The sequence below is a fragment of the Mirounga angustirostris genome, unplaced genomic scaffold (genome assembly GCF_029215605.1).
Source record: "Mirounga angustirostris isolate CCGP_5_RB_7025 unplaced genomic scaffold, mMirAng1.0.hap1 SCAF_11, whole genome shotgun sequence".
Taxonomy (NCBI): Eukaryota; Metazoa; Chordata; class Mammalia; order Carnivora; family Phocidae; genus Mirounga; species Mirounga angustirostris.
This window is the reverse complement of record NW_026991719.1, coordinates 38,433,182-38,451,708: the sequence shown is the minus strand read 5'-3', so window position 1 is coordinate 38,451,708 and position 18,527 is coordinate 38,433,182. Positions and strand designations below refer to the sequence as shown.

The following is an 18,527-nucleotide window of genomic DNA, read 5'->3' as shown; positions in this document are numbered from 1 at the left end:
CGTTTTGATAATCTCTGATTTTTACTGTAACTACTTTATTTTATTTTTTAAAAAAGATTTATTTGTTTGAGAGAGAGAGGGCATGAGCAGGAAGAGGGGGAGAGGGAGAGAAGCAGACTCCCCACTGAGCACTGAGCCTGACATGGGGCTCAACATGGAGCTCAGTCTCAGGACCCTCAAATCATGACCTGAGCCAAAATCAAGAGTTGGACACTCAACCAACTGAATGCCCCTGATTTTTACTGTAATTATTTTAGAATCCACCTCTGCCACCTGAGTCCCTCTCCAACACTCCCCTTCCCCCGGCACATACACACTGTAAGATGAGACTGGTCGGCATGAAGCTAGGCTCTTTGAAGTTCCTGAAGAAGTTTAAGTTGGGCTCTCCAGTGCACTGAAAGGATTTCAGATCTGTCTATTGAAAGAATATTCAGAAAGAATATTATCTTCTCTATGTAGTAGTGCCCCCCACATCCAAGGGGTATATGTTCCAAAACCCCCAGTGGATGCCTGAAACCACAGGTAATACTGAACCCTATATATACTGTTTTTTTCCTATGCATACATACCTATGATGAAGTTTAATTGGTAAAATTAGCACGGTAAGAGATTAACAACAATAAGTAATAATAGAACAATTATAACAATATGCTATAATAAGCTATGTGAACGTGGTCTGTTCCTCAAAATATCTTCTCCTACTGTACTCATTCTTCTTGTGATGATGTGAGATGGTAACACACCTACATGATGAAATGCAGTGAGGTGGATGATGTAAGCATTGTGATGTAGTGGTAGCCTCCTATTTTTTTAAAGATTTTATTTATTTATTTAAGGGGGAGAGAGAGAGAGGAAGGGAGGGAGCAGGAGCTTGCGGGGGGAGGGGCAGAGGGAGAAGGAGAAGTAGGCTCCCCGCTGAGCAGGGAGCCCGATGCAGGGCTCCATCCCAGGACCCCGGGATCATGACCTGAGCTGAAGGCAGATGCTTCATCGACTGAGCCCCTCAGGCACCCCAGTGGTAGGCTCCTATTGACCTGGACATAGGGCAAAAGGAGGATCATCTGCTTCTGGACCCAACTGACTGCAGGTAACTGAAACTGCAGGATGCAAAACCATGGCTAAGGGGGGATCCTACCATAACCTACATCTAGAATCCCATTGTGAAATTCCAAAGCCAGAAACTAGCTCAGTTTATAGTAGAACTGAATGATGGGTTTGTGGCTTGAATATCATGTCCTTATTCTAATCTGATGGTGATGCAAATATAATCTTTATATATGGTAACTTAGATTGTGTGTCTGTTCTCAGAGCTGATGTGTAGAATGTCTTTGTAAAAATCTCAGTTTTTGTTTTTACATTAACAAGTATGCAGACAGTAGCTGTATTGATTCTGAGTTTGCTGAATTTTTTTCATTTCTTAGTTTCTAATTATGATTCCAACAGGTATTATCTTTTGATGCCTATTTAGAAGATGAAGTGCCTGATAGAAGTCAAGAAAACTATAGAATCAGACGCTATAAAATCTACTTCTACCTTGAAGATGACACAATTCAAGTAAATGAACCAGTATTGAAAAATAGTGGAATGCTTCAAGGTATCTATTTAAAGCAGAGTTCTGCTTCTCTTACTTCCGATGCCTGCCTTTATATACTGCCTTTCTCTAGCTTTTTAAAAGATGCCGTGTACTTGCAAGATGTCTAACTTGTTGGTGACAGTGAACATAAACATGCTGGTAGCTTGTGTCGTTGATGGTGACTTACCCACTTTCTACCCCCCACACCTCACCATGGACCATTTCACTCACTCTTGTATGGCATATTCGTTTTCTGTCAGGCATTGCTCTAGTATGAGCAGACTCCCCTGTGTCTCTGGTCTTTTTACCATGACCATACTACTGCTTTCATAACACTTTGAGGAGAAGAGAGGAGACTGTTGTCCACTGCCCCTTCCAGATTGCTACTCTTTTCTTTCTTGAATTCGCTGCCGTTTGCTTCAGCCTCCCTCTCCTCCTCCTCATACCTGTTCACTAGAGACTCTGATGGTTCTTCAGCAGAGGGTCATTGCTTCTTCACCCCCTGTATGCCAGTCACCTTTATCCATAGTCCATTTTAACCAGACAAGAGTTAACTCTGCACCGTGGCCACCAGAGGAGCTAATCCTAAATTGCATTATTAGAAGTAGGGTGGAGATCGGGGGAGATGACTGATTTCTTCTGTTTGTGCTATGAGCTCTTCGCTTGGGACAGTGCTGAGATCTGGTTATGTTCAGGGGACAGCAACCACAGTGGTTAAAAGGACTGAAAATTTGTCGTGTGTAAGGTAGAAGAGTGAAAGGGATATTTGTCCATAAAGGGAAGACTCTGGTGTGCCTAGGAAATGTCTTCAGGAACCTGAAGGGCTGCCATGGGGAGGAAGGGTGACCTAATTTTCTGTATCCTCAAGGATAGGACCTAGGGGGTCAGAAGAATTCTTCTTGGTAAGAAGAATAATTTTCTAGCAGAGAGCTGCCAGAGGTTGTAGTGGATGGTTCGGGATGAGCATGGGGGTCAGGGTCGGGTGTAGGGGAGGAGAGGGGTATCCCATATTTGTTTCATCCTTGGTATAGATAGATGGCCCTGGGGGCAGGTCAGGGGTTATTTTTCACTGATAGCTTAGTAGAGGTATGGTGAGGGGAGTCAGGTATTTGTTTGGTGGTTGGTGTAGATGACCTTTGAAGACCACTTCGAGCCCTCAGGAGCCATGATTCTTACGTACATTTATTGTCTCTGTCTTTCCTGGAGTATTGCCATCTTCAACACCTTAAGCCCTGAAATTGCCTTCTCCACTACAGTCTCTACTCCTTTGACATTCCCTAATTGTTCACACCCACCATCCTTGTTCTGCATTCTGCTAGCAAAACATATCCTGAATCTATGTCTCTCTATGCCCTTTGCTACCCTACTAACCCAAGCTGCCTTCATTTCTTGACTAGAAGAATAGAATAGCTGCCTGATAGGTCTCTCTGCATCCATTTCTGCGCCTCCTACAACCTATTCTCTACCCAGCAGCCAGAGTACTGTGGGGGGTATTATCTCAATGCTGTGATGGCCTCCAAGAAGCGTGCCTGTAGGCTTTCCCAGAGGCCACAGAACAAAGCCTCCTGGACCAAATGAAAATGCATCAATCACATGAGGCACTAAAACAATTCAGAATACACAATGAGAAGCAAGGGCAAAGAAACGGGGTAAGTTCACACACACAGGACAAGGTACAAGTGGGTGGAAGGACAACTCTGCCTGAATCCTGGGGTAGACAATGGTCCAGTCTGTCTTTGCTGTGTCAGCTTTTCCTGCCAATAGTGTGGTTTGGAGACCAGAGTGGAGTTCAAATAAGGAGGACCACAGACAGAGGGGACCTTGAGCTATTGGCACACACTCTGTTGGCAAGACAAGGGGATAAGTGGGCCTGGCCACAGCTGTAGCTCACCAATAAGCTTGCTGAGTAGTCTGGGTTTTGTTTGTTTCTTGGGGAAAGGACACATGGGGCCAGAATGGGTGTCACCAATGAATGAGTGGCCGAATTAAGGCCTCATGAATATTGAGTACTCATGAATATTTACTGCTCTTGTATATTTAGTGCATCATGAATATTTAGAGCCCAGGTGCCTCATATGTATTTAATACAAATGGAAAATTAATTATTTCCTGGTCCTTCCATCCCTTTCTTTATATGTTTGACATATACATGTTCTATTTACTATCTACTTATTGTTGTTGTTTAACATATCTTAGGATTTTCTGCCAACGTGGAATAAATTTTTTCATTACTAACTACTTATCTGGGCCCATTACAGCCATGTTGATATACCACAATGGGTTCTATGGGAAGAAACAGAGGAATTTGGGGACCATGGGCCTCTGAGCATAAGGTTGTGATGAGGCAATATGCAGAGGACTTCCTTCAGTCCTCATGAGATTGAGGTTTTCTTAGCACATAGCTCCATTGTGTCTGGATGATGAATTTGGGGCCAGTCAGCATTGCCAAGAAGTGTCTGTTGAATGTCTACTCTGTGCCAGGAACTGTGCTAGGTTTTGGGAGAATGGACAAAAGTAAGACGACCTCCATCTCATAGAGCTTATGGGCAAACAGGTTGGAGAGGGAAGGGAGCAAGGTGACTGGTCCAAGAATTTCGCAATTGCTCTGTTTAGAACAAACCAGGACAATGATGGTAGGAATAGAAAACAGAGGAAAGACTTTCTAGACATTTGGCTGGCAGATTTGATAGGCCTTGACGAACAATTAAATATAGAGAATGAGGAAGGGGGATATCTAATGATAAAGCATCTACTTTAGCATTATCTCATTTAATCCCCCAGTGACCATCTAAAGTAGGTCATTCTCAACTTCTACAGAAAAAGAAACAGGCATAGAGAGGTGATTTGCTTCATCTAAACCTTAACTGATTGCCTCAGAGCTCACTCTGTGGTTGAAAAGATGGTGATGCATTCATAAAACCCAGAAGCATGGTGCAAGGAGCAACACTGGGGGTAGAGGTTGGGTATGTTTGTTTTGACACATGAGGCCTTTGAATGTGGGTTGGGACATCTGTATGGTGAGGCCCACCAGGCAGGTAGAATCTTGGGATGTGTTTTCAGGAAGAAAGTCAAGACTGGAGATGTGGACTGTGAATCAAAGGTGCCCAGATCATGACCGGAATGATTTGGCTTATTCTACCACGTTGGAAGAGAGGCTATGTTGAGGTGGTGGAAAAAGAAAGAAGATTGGATTTAGTGTCTGTACTTGGTTTTACTAGTGGAGGGAGGAAGTGAAGGTTGGTGTGAGGAGATGATATGAGCTGTCCTCTTGTTCTTTGTGTTCTGACATACTATCCACTCCTGGGTCTTTTTATTTGAATGGAAGTATGACATATTGCGAAGAAACAAGATGTCTACAGACTCTTTAGGGTCATTTTTTTTGGGGGGGGGGATTTATTTATTTATTTGAGAGAGAGAGAGAACGTGAGCAAAGGAATGCCTGGGTGGCTCAGTCAGTGAAGCATCTGCCTTTGGCTCAGGTCATGATCCCAGGGTCCTGGGATCGAGCCCCGCATCGGGCTCCCTGCTCATCAGGGAGTCTGCTTCTCCCTCTCCCCGTGTTCCTACCCCCTCCTTGTGCTCTTTCTCTGTGTCAAATAAATAAATAAAATCTTTAAAAAAAAAAAAGAAGCCTAGTAAGGGAATATCAGAGTAAAGCAATTAAGTGAACATAAATATAAATTTTTATAAATATATATTAATATAAAAATATGTATAAGAAAATATGTTTTGCTAAGGCAGTATTGTCACATAATTAAATACACTTAGGTAAAAGAGATGTTCGTAGAATTTAAAAGTTGTGGATTTTCTTTCTGTTAGGAAGTAATTCTTTTTATTTGTCAGAGAGTGAGCACAATTGGGAGTGGGGAGTGGGAGAGGGAGAAGCAGGCTTCCCGCTGAGCAAGGAGCCTGATACAGGACTCGATTCCAGGACCCCAAGATCATCACCTGAGCCAAAGGCAGACGCTTAACCGACTGAGCCACCCAGGCGGCCCTTCTTGCTTGTTGTTTGATGACCTTCCTCACATGACACCAAATTTACACAAATGACAGACTGGAGGTAACAGAACATCCTGAACATTTATCAGTGACTTGCATTTGTTTTTATTATTATTCCTTTTTAACTGAAAGCTCATATTCCTGCAGCTTACTGCTCCCTGTATAGTGAGTCTTTAGTTTTACTGAACTATCCAAGAAGAAAAATGAAATGCAACCTCTATGGGGATCTTGGAAAGGCTTATATAAGACTTTTCAATTGTCTCAGCCTCTTGATTTCAAATCTCACATCGGCAGATTCCAAAGGCAAACTGAAGTTAGTCATAATGATTTATTTGAAAGTAATTTTTAGGTGAGTAGGGGGGATTGTGATTCATAAAGACTCAGGGGTGGAAAAAACCAACTCTGAGTAAAAGACAACTTTAAAGCCTCTTGAAAATTTCAGCATTTCTGATTGGCTCTCTCTGATCAGTTTCCCTGAGGGAAGGCACAGTTTGAGGGATGTGTAGGGAATACATGGTCATCACGATATGTAACAAGACTGAATTTGTCAGCAGAGATACCTGGCAGGCTGTAGCAAGTACGGTGGAAAGCAAACACAAATAACCACTCTATCATCAAACTGTGTTTATTCAGCAAGAAACTGGTCTTTCTTGAAATATTTAATATGATAATTCTTGTTAAGAATTCGGACAGAGGATACTTTGGAAAATCACTTAAGGGGCACCTGGGTGGCTCAGTCGGTTAAGCGTCTGCCTTCGGCTCAGGTCATGAGCCCAGGGTCCTGAGATCGAGCCCTGCATCGGGCTTCCTGCTCAGGGGGGAGCCTGCTTCTCCCTCTCCCTCTGCCTGCCTCTCTGCCTATTTGTTCTCTCTCTCTCTCTCTGTCAAATAAATAAATAAATAAGGCTTTTTAAAATGAAATGATTGGGAAAAAAGAGCAGACAAGCTCAGTGGGCCAGTGGCTCAGACCTTGGTGGGACGGGGTAGGGGGTGTTCCTTTCAGTTGTGTCTCAAGTGGCCTGAGACAGCTTCTCATGCACCTGTGGGCCCTGGGAAGGGGCTAAGGATCATATTTAGGTGACGCAAACGGATGATATTCCTGTCACTTCCATGGGGTTTCTATATTTTCCAAATGAAATGGGAGGTCAGGTGCATTTTGTTCTTTTGTGGAACTGACCATCCAGAAATTAGCACATCTGGGGGAATTAGCCTCCTTTTTAGTTGCCTCTCCTATCCTGTGATTTTTTTTTTTTTTAGGGGCGGGGGGAATTTGGAAGAAGGCAGAAACAAAAGAGGCATGATGCCAAAATCGGCATTCAGTTACATGCAGCTTCTAATCAGAACGACATATTTTTAATGTTCATGAATCCTTGCTGGCAGAGAGATCTATGTTCGTTATAAGTCAAGTCACTGTCGCACTTCAAGGCTTGCTTTTATTTCTTGCCAGAACATCACTCTCTTTTTGGTTCGATGTGTCATATGTATAGAATTTGTTGCTGTTCTGTTGGAATGTAGTTAAAACAACGTTACACCAAGCCAAGAATGTCAGAGGTTAATCCCAGTAGTTTTACTTCTAATTATCTAACAGAATCATTGTTTGTCAAATACTACCAAGTCCAAACTAATCTATGCTAAAGAAAGGCTAATGATGAGAAACCTGCCATAAATTTGTGATGAGGGTGATACCAGTTGTTCTCAGCTGAGAGCTGTCATCAGAACCTCATGGCCCACTGCAAGAATTTCTGATTCTATACGCCTGGGGCCAGATTATAAACTGGCTTCTACTTCCTAGTGAGTCCTTGGTTAAGAACACTGATTTCCACTAGGGACTTGTGTTGGCCCTTCAACACAGTATTTTTTTAATGTGTTTTTTATACTCTAAGATAATCTGATCAAGCAAATGTAATCACAAAATGTGGCATTCATGTGTTACTCATTCATAATGGGCATGCATTACATCTTTTTTTTTTTTTTAAAGATTTTATTTATTTATTTGACAGAGAGAGAGTGAGAGCAGGAACACAAGCAGGGGGAGTGGGAGAGGGAGAGGGAGAAGCAGGCTTCCCGCCGAGCAGGGAGCCCGATGCGGGGCTCGATCCCAGGACCCTGGGATCATGACCTAAGCCGAAGGCAGACGCTTAACGACTGAGCCACCCAGGCACTCCAACTGAGCCACCCAGGCGCCCCGGGCATGCACTACGTCTTAGTACTGCATCCCATAAAGTGAAGGAGGCATGGTAGTAAGGTTGCCAGATAAAATACAAGATGCTTAGCTAAATTTGACTCTCAGATAAGCAATGAAGTTTTTAGTATGTCCCCAGATATTGCATGGGCCATACTTACACTAAAATTATACACTGTTGAGGTGCCTGGGTGGCTCAGTTGTTAAGCATCTGTCTTCAGCTCAGGTCATGATCCCGGGGTCCTGGGATTGAGCCCCACATCGGGCTCCCTGCTTGGCGGGAAGCCTGCTTCTCCCTCTCCCAGTCCCCCTGCTTGTGTTCCCTCTCTTGCTGTGTCTCTCTCTGTCAAATAAATGAATAAAATCTTAAAATAAAATAAAATAAAATTATACACTGTTTATCTAGAATTCAAATGTAGCTAGGCATCCTATATTTCAGTGGGCTAAATGTGGCAACCCCAGAGGGTGGACCTTGGGGAAGGGATGGTCATTGAATGGAGCAGAGGAGAATTTAAGAGTGGAGGTAAGTCAGTGGCCTGTGAAGACAGGTGTTTGGTGCATGGTGGCTACTCAGTAAATATTTGCTGAAGAAAGAAAGGAGAGGAGGGAGGAAAGAAAAAAGGAGAGGAAAAGTGGGAGACAATGTCTGTAACACAATGCAGGCATCAGAAATGGTAGCAGGTACTTTGAGGGATCAGAAGAGGAAATTCCAGTATCCACTAGAGAAGAAGACATTTGAGTGGTACCTCCAGATAAAGATGGAAGATGAAGGCATAATAGCCAAAAGGAACAGCATGAGATAAAGGGGTAGGAAAGTGGTAGGGTGTGGAGTTGGGAGGTATTTGGGAACAGATCCTAGGGTATGTAGGGAAAATGAGGCAAGAAGGCAATAATGCAAGAGGACCTAACAAGCTAGCATTTGGCGCTCATCTGGTGGCTGGGGGGGACCTGCATAGGATTATTCTTTCTTATTATGATCAAAAACGCAGAATTTTAAGTTTTGTATTCTTTTGCTACAAGGCAGGTGTCAGGCTATCTATATAGGAAAAGTTATTTTTATGAAACCAAAACTCCAAAGAGGACCTTTTGTAAAAATACAAATGGAATAGTCATTTTAGGGAAGGAATCATTGTAAACAATAAGAGGAGGAAAAGATACTCTATCATGTCTGATTCCAGTGAAGGGTCTTCATATTTTTAGGATACAAACTTAGTAGTCACAGTGACAGGTGGCAATTCCAGTTGAATATTCATTCACCTAAGAAATACCTGTCTCTACACTCAGATGGATCCTAGGTCTGCAGCGTTACTAAAATGAACTAAACATACGGAAAATTAAGGTAGAGGTAAAAGGTTGGAGTCTTAATTCTGGAAGGTGAATTTCTAAAAACCAAATTTAGTGGTACGAGCAAAGATCCAAAGCAAGTCCCAACTGAATGAAATGAAATGCATTAAATATAAATGGATATATCATCATTTTGATCTAAGCCACAGGGAAATGTTAGAAAGTTAAAGCTTGCAGAGTATAATCAGATAGCAGGCCCTTTAAAAAGGAAGAGAGATTTAAAATAGGAGGATTAGGAGGAGCTTAAAAGCAGGCACGCGATGCCTGGACACCTGCCCTAATTGTCTTTATGGGGCAGTCAAGAAGACAAATGTTTAAAAATTTAAAGGGCAGATATAGTACTTCTGTTCTTGTTTTTCCATTTTATAGCATTATTTTTATTTATATACTTGATGATCTCAGGTTCTCTTCAATGTGTGCCAAAGACATGCCTTCTTGCCCATTTCTTAGATATTCTAGAACAAATTCTTGCTGGTGGAGTTTCTGCCATTTATCATAGAGAACTATAAACACACAAGTATCAATAAATAGAAATTTCCAACCCCAAAGGACACAGTTGAGAGATGCCACGGATACATTATTGAAAGCTCTCAGATGCAACTGTGCGTTTCAAATGGCCCACATTAGTTTTCTGATAAACATGGCATTGTGACTTTGGATTTCTTGTTATTAAAAATTGTCTTGTTTAGTTAGGTCTGCCTTCTCTTTTCAACCCATAAATGGTGATGGCCTTCTTTGTTACCACAAAGAGCTTCTCTGGCCTCTTCGGAGAACCATATCTGAGAGAAGTGTGGGAGGATAGATAAGGAAGTGTGAGAGTGTGGGAGCATAGATAAGGAAGTGTGAGGGTCTGGGATGTGCAGGCCCCTAAGGGTGGGGGGTGGGTGCAGGGAATGCGGTGGCCCTGGAGGGGGCATTGCTGCAGCGGGCAAGTGGGCCCTCTCCAGAAAATTGCTTTTAGAGAACAAAGAGGCTATTCTTTGGGAAGAGCAGCTCCATCTTCTCTCTCTCTTTTTCATGGTGGCTGGCAGCTCTTCTCCCCATTTCTATCCCATTTTGCCTATAATGCTCTGTCCTTTCCTTCACTTAAGTAATCTATGGCTATAGTTCAGTGAGATATAGTTCAGTGCAAACTGTGGAAAGTGCTTGTATTTATTTATTTTGTTAAGCATTTATTTTTAAGTAATCTTTGCACCCAACATGGGGCTCGAACTCAGGACCCCGAGATCAAGAGTCACATGCTCTTCCAACTGAGCCAGCCAGGCGCCCCAGAAATTGCTGGTATTTACTTAAAGCTTCAAAACCCAGGTCCACAGAAAACAACTAATCCAATCAAGAAATGGGCAGAAGACATGAACAGACATTTCTGCAAAGAAGACATCCAAATGGCCAACAGACACATGAAAAAGTGCTCGACATCACTCGGCATCAGGGAAATACAAATCAAAACCACAATGAGATACCACCTCACACCAGTCAGAATGGCTAAAATTAACAAGTCAGGAAACGACAGATGTTGGCGAGGATGCAGAGAAAGGGGAACCCTCCTACACTGTTGGTGGGAATGCAAACTGGTGCAGTCACTCTGGAAAACAGTATGGAGGTTCCTCAAAAAGTTGAAAATAGAGCTACTGTACGACCCTGCAATTGCCCTACTGGGTATTTACCCCAAAGATATAAATGTAGTGATCCGAAGGGGCACCTGCACCCCAATGTTTATAGCAGTAATGTCTACAATAGCCGAACTAGGGAAAGAGCCTAGATGTCCATCAACAGATGAATGGATAAAGAAGATGTGGTGTGTGTATACACACACACACACACACACACACAATGGAATATTATGCAGCCATCAAGAAATCCAAAATCTTGCCATTTGCAATGACGTGGATGGAACTAGAGGGTATTAATGCTAAGTAAAATAAGTCAATCAGAGAAAGACAAATATCATATGATCTCACTGATATGAGGAATTTGAGAAGCAAGACAGAAGATCATAGGGGAAGGGAGGGAAAAATGAAACAAGACGAAACCAGAGAGGGAGACAAACAGTAAGAGACTCTTAATCTCAGGAAACAAACTGAGGACTGAGGGTTGCTGGAGTGGAGGGGGGTGGGAGGGATAGGGTGGCTGGGTGATGGATATTGGGGAGGATATGGTGAGCGCTGTGAATTGTGTAAGACTGATGAGTCACAGACCTGTACCCCTGAAACAAATAATACATTATAAGTTAATAAAATAATAATTAAAAAAAGAAAAACCCAAAACCCAGGTCCAAGATCTCCTGCCATTTGTTAGAGCGTGACCTTGAGCATATCACTTAACCACTCTGAACCGTGCTTTTCTCGTCCATAAACTGAATATTTATATTTCGTGCATTATCTGCCTCATGGGATTAGTGGAGATTAAATGAGAAAATGTATATGAAAGCATATCCTAGGGCTCTGATGATGATTTGATTATTATTATTTGAAAGCTCTATAGGTGGGCTGGTTCTTTCCACCTAGAAAAATAGAAGATTCTTATTCAAAGTCTTACTGAACAGAAATCAGCACCAACTTGCTTATTTGAATTTTTATAATGAAGTACAAATGCAAGATAGATGGAATTTCTGAACAAGCTCCTGGCTGTTGAATAAATTTTTTATATCTTAAAAACTGTAACAATATAAGTATTTTTAAAGAGATATATAATGGTTTCTGAAAATACCTGAAAATGCCCATGCTTTTATAGATGTTTAACTATGCAATTTGTTCTAAATGTCTAATCTTGAATGATTAAATAATTTGCATACTGTTTTCAGTGGCATGAATTAAAGGCTAATTGAAGTATAATTTTTTGCAGTAAAACTATACCATCTTTTATGTAGTACATTTAAAAATATTCTAGGCCAGTTCTAATTTTATAGTTTTATTATTTTAATTTAATGTACCAAGTAATTAAAAATTGCTACAGAGAAAAGATGAAAATGATTTTAGTTCACGTCCCCTGAACAGAGTGAAAAGATGATGAGGAGAAAAATGGAACAGAGCTCAACACAGTTCCTGGCACATAAAGATATTCGTTAAATGTTCCTTAATGAATAGGAATGAATAATTTCGAAGTATTTCTAGACTTCAGGAAAAGGTGCCATTCTTGGTGCTATATAAAATAGGAACAAGATTGCTTGACATCTTTATACTAAAATGCTTCCCTACATAGGTCCCCTAAGCCACTTTGACCTGAACCACTAGACCCTCAGTTTGCTCTGCTCACCTTTTCTCTTTTTCCCTTTACTCTTGGAGTAGATTCTTAGGCCAAAGTCAGTCACAGATGTTGAGAGGCCATTCTCGGTGGGTATCTTGCAAGCAGAGGCACTGCCTACTCTTTGTTCTGGACTGTCTCTTCAAGGATGTTTATATAGCAAACGGCTTTTGAAGACAAAGTGCAGGTTTGCTCATAGCCTTGGAAGATAGAGGTGGTGTCTCCTTCCAGAACAAAGGGAGGACAGGACATGCTTACTGTAGTCTAATAAAGGCAATGTCTCCCTGTGAGACAGAAAGCAGGAATGCTTATTGTCCATTTTAAGGTTTGGGTCCCTAAGCTCTCCTGTAACGTAACCCACCACGTGGGCAGGAGTTATGTGGACCTTGCTCTGTCATCCCGTGGAGCTCGAGGCTCAGGAAACTGGTGTAAAACATGCTGATGTTCTGGCTGCTATTATTGCTGTGAGTTTATCTCTAACCAAGGCAATTTGTGTCTTCTACTAACATCCATGAAACTGTGGCAGGCTACCTTGTTAGTTCGCACGTAGGATAAAATCTCAAACCCTAAACAATTCCCGACAATAGGTTTCAGCACTATTTGGGTAAGTTGGCCGGTATGGTGTGGTGTAGTTGGCTCACTCATCTAGGAAGCGAACCCTTTTACTGCCAGTGGCTAACCACCATGGTGGGTATACTTGGGGACCCTGGGTCCATATTCTCAAGAGGAGAAGTGAAGGGGCATCATAGGGTTAGCAGTAAAAGATGGACAAAGATCCAGAAACTTTGGCCCAGAATACTGTCTAAAACGATGAAGCCTCTAATAACTCACTTTGTAGGGGTGGTTGGGTGGTGGGTGAAGAGGTTAGAGCAAAGAAGATGCCATGAAGCTTCAGAGCAGCATGAAGTCCTTCATGTTCATAGAAGCTGTAAGTCATAGTGTTGGCACCTACCATATTGAAGCTTATTAGCTAATTTTTTTTTTGAGCCAAGAGGATGCATTTTTGAGAGCACTTTGCTTTGAGGTCATAGTGCTTTGTTTAGTGTGCTCACATTGAGTGCTTGTTCTGGAAAAAGACATAGTGGCAGTGTCTGGCCCATTAGGTCACTCTGTTTGTGCCCCTCTTCCTTCCCTAGTCTTTATGGTTTATTCAAGTACTTCCCTAGTACCACTTAGGCAACTTTAATAACATGCAAGGATGGTCAATACCACGGACCTCAGAAGTCTCAGCTCCCTCAGGTACCCTCAGAGTTTGAACATAGTAATGCTGCCTCCAAGAACCAGCCCTTTGCCTACTTCCCTATTGTGGGATGGCATTCAGGGTTGTTACGGAGATGTGCTGTGACCTCTTCCTTGTTAGTCACCCGATGAAACAGTTGTGTTTGGTTCCACCATAGGAACTTTTATCCGGCGTCATCGGATTTCGCTCCCACCTCCTGATGAAGATCAGTTTTATACTGTGCATCATTTCAATATCAATATAGACATCATCTTTTATGGCTGGACATTCAAGATTTATGACTGTGATACGTTCACAAAAAACTTTCTGAAGAAAATAGGAGTCAAATTAAACCCCCCGGGACAGTGTCCAGAAGATCCTTACATGAAGATGCGGAGAGAGGTAAGGAGTTGATATGTCCATGAGTTCGTGCCTTCCGAATGAGAATCCAGAAAGGAGAGTCAGTAAAGGGTATCTGCACTCCTGATGCAGATGTGAAAGAACTTTTGGGGTCATAGTCACTGGAGTGGTCCTGTTCTCCTCTAGGCTGGAGGGAACTCTGGGTGTTGACCTCAGGGCAGGAAAGCCTCACTCACTGCCCCCGACCCCACTCCTATCCATGGAGAGTCTCCCTTCCAGACAGTAGGAGTCTTCAGTGAGCCGCCCACATGGGACAATTTCTAAGAGCCTGCAGTTGGCTTTGTGGTCACTGATAGTATAAGAGTTAGGTCCACAATTACCTGGCCTGTTTTTCCCCATTTTGGTTGCCTAACTCTGGGGAAAAATGTTTGCTTCTGCACTACTGGTTTATTGCACCACACCTTGGGTATACCTTTTTCTTCCTTCCCCAGGACTCCCAGCTCTAGCGATGGTGGCATCCGACGTAGAGATGTTCCAGAGGAGTGGGGAGAGCCATGATTCTGGTGCACCCTGTTGTAAAAAGATGTTTGTCTTCCAAGTCCGACCCCAGTTAGTATAGGGAGGCAGGAACCAGTGTTAGTAGTAGTATTGTTGTCTTTCTATAGTTGTCTTTTTTTTGTTAATGATCCTTTGGCCCAAATTTTGTGTTTTTTACGAAAGAATCTGAATACGCAGAAGAGCAAGTGTCAGGTGGAAGGTCACATACCTAGCCAGTCTTCTTACTGGGACTTCACCTCAAATCTTTTGCTGCCTACCCAGATTTTGATTATTGTCATTTTCTTTTTCACTGAAGTATGATTAGACAGAGTAAAATAGATTTTTTTTTAATTTATTTATTCATGAGAGACAGAGAGAGAGAGAGAGAAGCAGGCTCCCAAGGAGCAGGGAGCCCGATGTGGGACTCAATCCCAGGACCCTGGGATCATGACCTGAGCTGAAGGCAGACGCTTAACCATCTGAGCCACCCAGGCGCCCTAGACAGAGTAAAATGCACAGAAATGAAGTGTACAGTTGGATGAGTCTTAACAAATGCATACATCCATGTCATCCACACCCAAATCAAGATACAGAACGTGTCCATCCCCCCAGAAACTTCCCTCTTGGCTTTTTCCAATCATTCGCTCTTCCCACTCAGGGATAGGTAACCACTGTTCTCATTTCTATCCCTATAGATCAGTTTAGTTTCATTCCTATTGCTTCTAAAACTTGTAATTAATTTCCTTGCAGAAAGATAACATGAAATTTAGAATAAAATCCTCCTTTGATTCTGCTTTGATCTCTTGTTCAAAGCTGCGTGTAGGGTCATTCATCTGTTCGCACCTCCTGGCCCCAGCAGAGTTATCCTTTAATATTGGAGGCATTTAATATTGTAGGCATGCAGCCTTCCTGAGAAATATGTGTTGTTGATCCTGGCATATTTAAGGTGAAGTTCCTATGGAATTATACCTGTGTATATTGGCATATAAGCAGATTTATAGTTTGGGTTTATTTTTATTTTTTCAAAATGCCCTAGATGACAGAGCCTAGATAAACATAAAGTCTATGCAATGAGAAGAGAGAACCTAAAAGAAGAGTCTGCTTAAGATTCTCTCTCCCTCGGGGCACCTGGGATGGCTGCACTCATTTGCTAACAGTTGGTATTATACGATAGTGATTATGGATGATGATGCATTATATTAAGTACAGAGAACATTGTGCCATTTCATAGGTTTATGATGAAAGAAATCTTTTGTGCCAGGAATCGAGAATAAATACCACGAACAGCCAAGAAATGTTTTAACTAATTTCCTTTCAGGTTGGGAAAATCATTTTTGCATTTATTCCCTCAGGGAGAAAGCTCTTCAATAAATATAGCAATCTGTGGAAAATTAGGAGTTTAATGAGAGGCTTTTATATTGACTTTAATGCATTTACTTCTCCAATGTTTGCTGCCTTCAAATATAAAGTTAAAATTAAACAATTTAACTTAAACTGAAAAGAGCCCCAATGGTGTATAATCAATAATGCATTTCTTAAAGGCCTTATAATGCAAAGAAACATTTTTCAGTTAGTGAAAGCAGAGGTCGCATCATTTCATTTAAATATCCAGGATAAAGAAGAAGGATAAGAGCCTCTGGAAGGCCATGATGTCTCTCCCAGTCTTGGAGTAGGTCTGCCCCTAGACTGCCCCAGACAGATAAAAAATTCTGAGAACTGACAAATACGATCACATAACCCGATATGAGACTACTTCTCCCTTGCCAGTGAGCACTTCCTTATATAACGATCCTATTTGGCTACATCAGATAGAATGGGGGCAGTTATGCTCCAAGACAGGGCTGAGAACATGCAAATAGAGCCCCATCAGGAATCCCACAAAAGTAGGGATACCTGGGCTGGGGGACAGAACCCATGCAGCAGTTCTGTGCGGCTTTGGAAGTTCTCCATTTGCTCTGCTCCTGTTTCCACACCCTTCCAGATCCTTGATAGGTAAAGCTTTGGAGCAAAATAAAACTGTGACTGTGTTTCTTCCCTTTTACTTTTACAAAAATCTTTGGATGAATAAGAAGGATATACAGATATGAATTCTCAGTGAAGAGACAAACAGATTTTTGGGGGGGTTGAGATATAATTAACGTAGGCTCAGACATACAAATTTTAAGAGTACAGATCAACAAGTTTTGGAAAATGTATGCGGTTTAATAAGTGACACAAAAATCAAGATGTGGAATATTTCCGTCACCCAAGAAAGTTCCCTTCTCCCCCCTTCCGGTCAGTCCCCTACCCAGAGAGGCAACTACCATTCCAATTTCTGTCACCACACATTAGTTTTGTGCGTTCTTACGCATTTTAAGTCTTGGAGCAAAGCCAGTTTTCAAAGATATCATCGAAGTGTATTTTAGGGTATCAAAATACTGTTTAATCTCAAATGCTTCCTACTAGTGGATTGTCTGTATTTTTAAGGTGAAAACTGGCTGCAGGTGTATATACATGTATGTCATTAATGCATTGACATTTAAAAAAATATCACGGCATAGTCAAGGGGCAAGATCTCTTTTATGTTCTCTGATTGCTTGCATCCCAGAAGTGACGGTGCACAACTGCTGATCTTGACTTCTTTTTCTGTTTTCAGACACTAGACTGCATGGAGCCCTTACGTCCCTATGAGTCCTTTGACACCCTGAAACAGTTCCTTGAGTACGATAGGAAGGTGTTACGTTTTTTCTGCCTGTGGGACGACTCAGCCTCGGTGTTTGGGGACTGTAGGAAACTCATTCTGCATTACTTCCTGTCTGATGATACCATTGAAGTCAAAGAAGTGATGCCACACAACTCAGGCCGGGATGCTATGTCATTGTTCCTCCAGAGGAGAAAGCTCCCCAAGGTGAGCAGCAGACACAGAACCCCTTTCCGCGTTTGCCTGTGGGCTCAGAAACTCTCGTCACTCACTGTCTGGCATGTCGGGACCATGGACCATGTATCAGTTACCATGGATTAGTACAGGTGTTTAGAAAAGCTTCATTTTGTGCTAGTAAGATACCTCTGTGAAAGTACCATAAAAGATATGACAAATGGAGGTAGGACTATTCTGGGTTTCATTAAGGCAAGTAAAGGAAGAAAGTCAAATGCGAGAGAAAGTGCATATTCATCACAGAGTTCATAATCTGTCTTCTGAACGTAGAAGACTCTCTAGTTAGAACTGCTTGCGGGGTGCCTGGGTGGCCCAGTCGGTTGAGCATCCGACTCTTGGTTTTGGCTCAGATCGTGATCTTGAGGTCTTCTGCTCAGCGTGGAGTCTGCTTAAGATTCTCTCTCCCTCGGGGCACCTGGGTGGCTCAGTTGTTAAGCATCTGCCTTCAGCTCAGGTCATGATCCCAGGGTCCTGGGATCGAGCCCCACATCAGGCTCCCTGCTCTGCGGGAAGCCTGCTTCTCCCTCTCCCACTCCCCCTGCTTGTGTTCCCTCTCTCACTGTGTCTCTCTCTGTCAAATAAATAAATAAAATCTTTAAAAAAAAAAAAATTCTCTCTCCCTCTACCCCCTCACCAATAAATAAATAAATACATCTTAAAAAAAAAAAAAATTGTTCACGCCCTTGGCTAGGGCACTGGCCTCTGGCCTCTGGCCTCTATAGCCTACTGAGCAGATTGCATGGTTTTGGTCTGTGTTGTGAATAAACAAACACACACACGGGCACACATGCACACACACACACCCCGATAAGCATACGCACAGGAGTGACTCTTAGAAGAGTAGCTGGTAGCTACTGGCTAGTGTCAGGGACAGTTTTACATTTTATTTACTATTGAAAGAGAGTTGTGAGACTGATTTCTACACGTTTATGGCCATTTGAGAGCTAATGTAACTTGGGTGCAGCAGAAACAGCACAGAGACAGAAGACCTGGGTTAGAATTATGGGTCTGCCACTTAAAAGCTGTGTGACCTTCAGCAAGTCACTTAACTTCTCTGAGTGTATTTCCCTATCTCTAAAATGCTATTAACAAGGCCTCCCTCTGGAAGTAACTATAAAAGCTAAATGGGATAATATAGTAAACAAACCCACTAAGA

General features: G+C 42.3%; 1 protein-coding gene across 2 annotated transcripts in view; it reads left to right on the top strand.

The window, feature by feature from the left end:
* Positions 1 to 18,527, top strand: part of EFHC2 (EF-hand domain containing 2) — a 280,922-nt gene that overhangs the window by 71,184 nt on the left and 191,211 nt on the right. For both annotated transcript variants that reach the window (XM_064573946.1, XM_045876588.2), the window contains exons 3-5: positions 1,444 to 1,594; positions 13,739 to 13,962; positions 17,093 to 17,344. In XM_064573946.1, the coding sequence (XP_064430016.1) occupies positions 1,444 to 1,594; positions 13,739 to 13,962; positions 17,093 to 17,344 (627 nt within the window). The remainder of the gene's footprint in view (positions 1 to 1,443; positions 1,595 to 13,738; positions 13,963 to 17,092; positions 17,345 to 18,527) is intronic.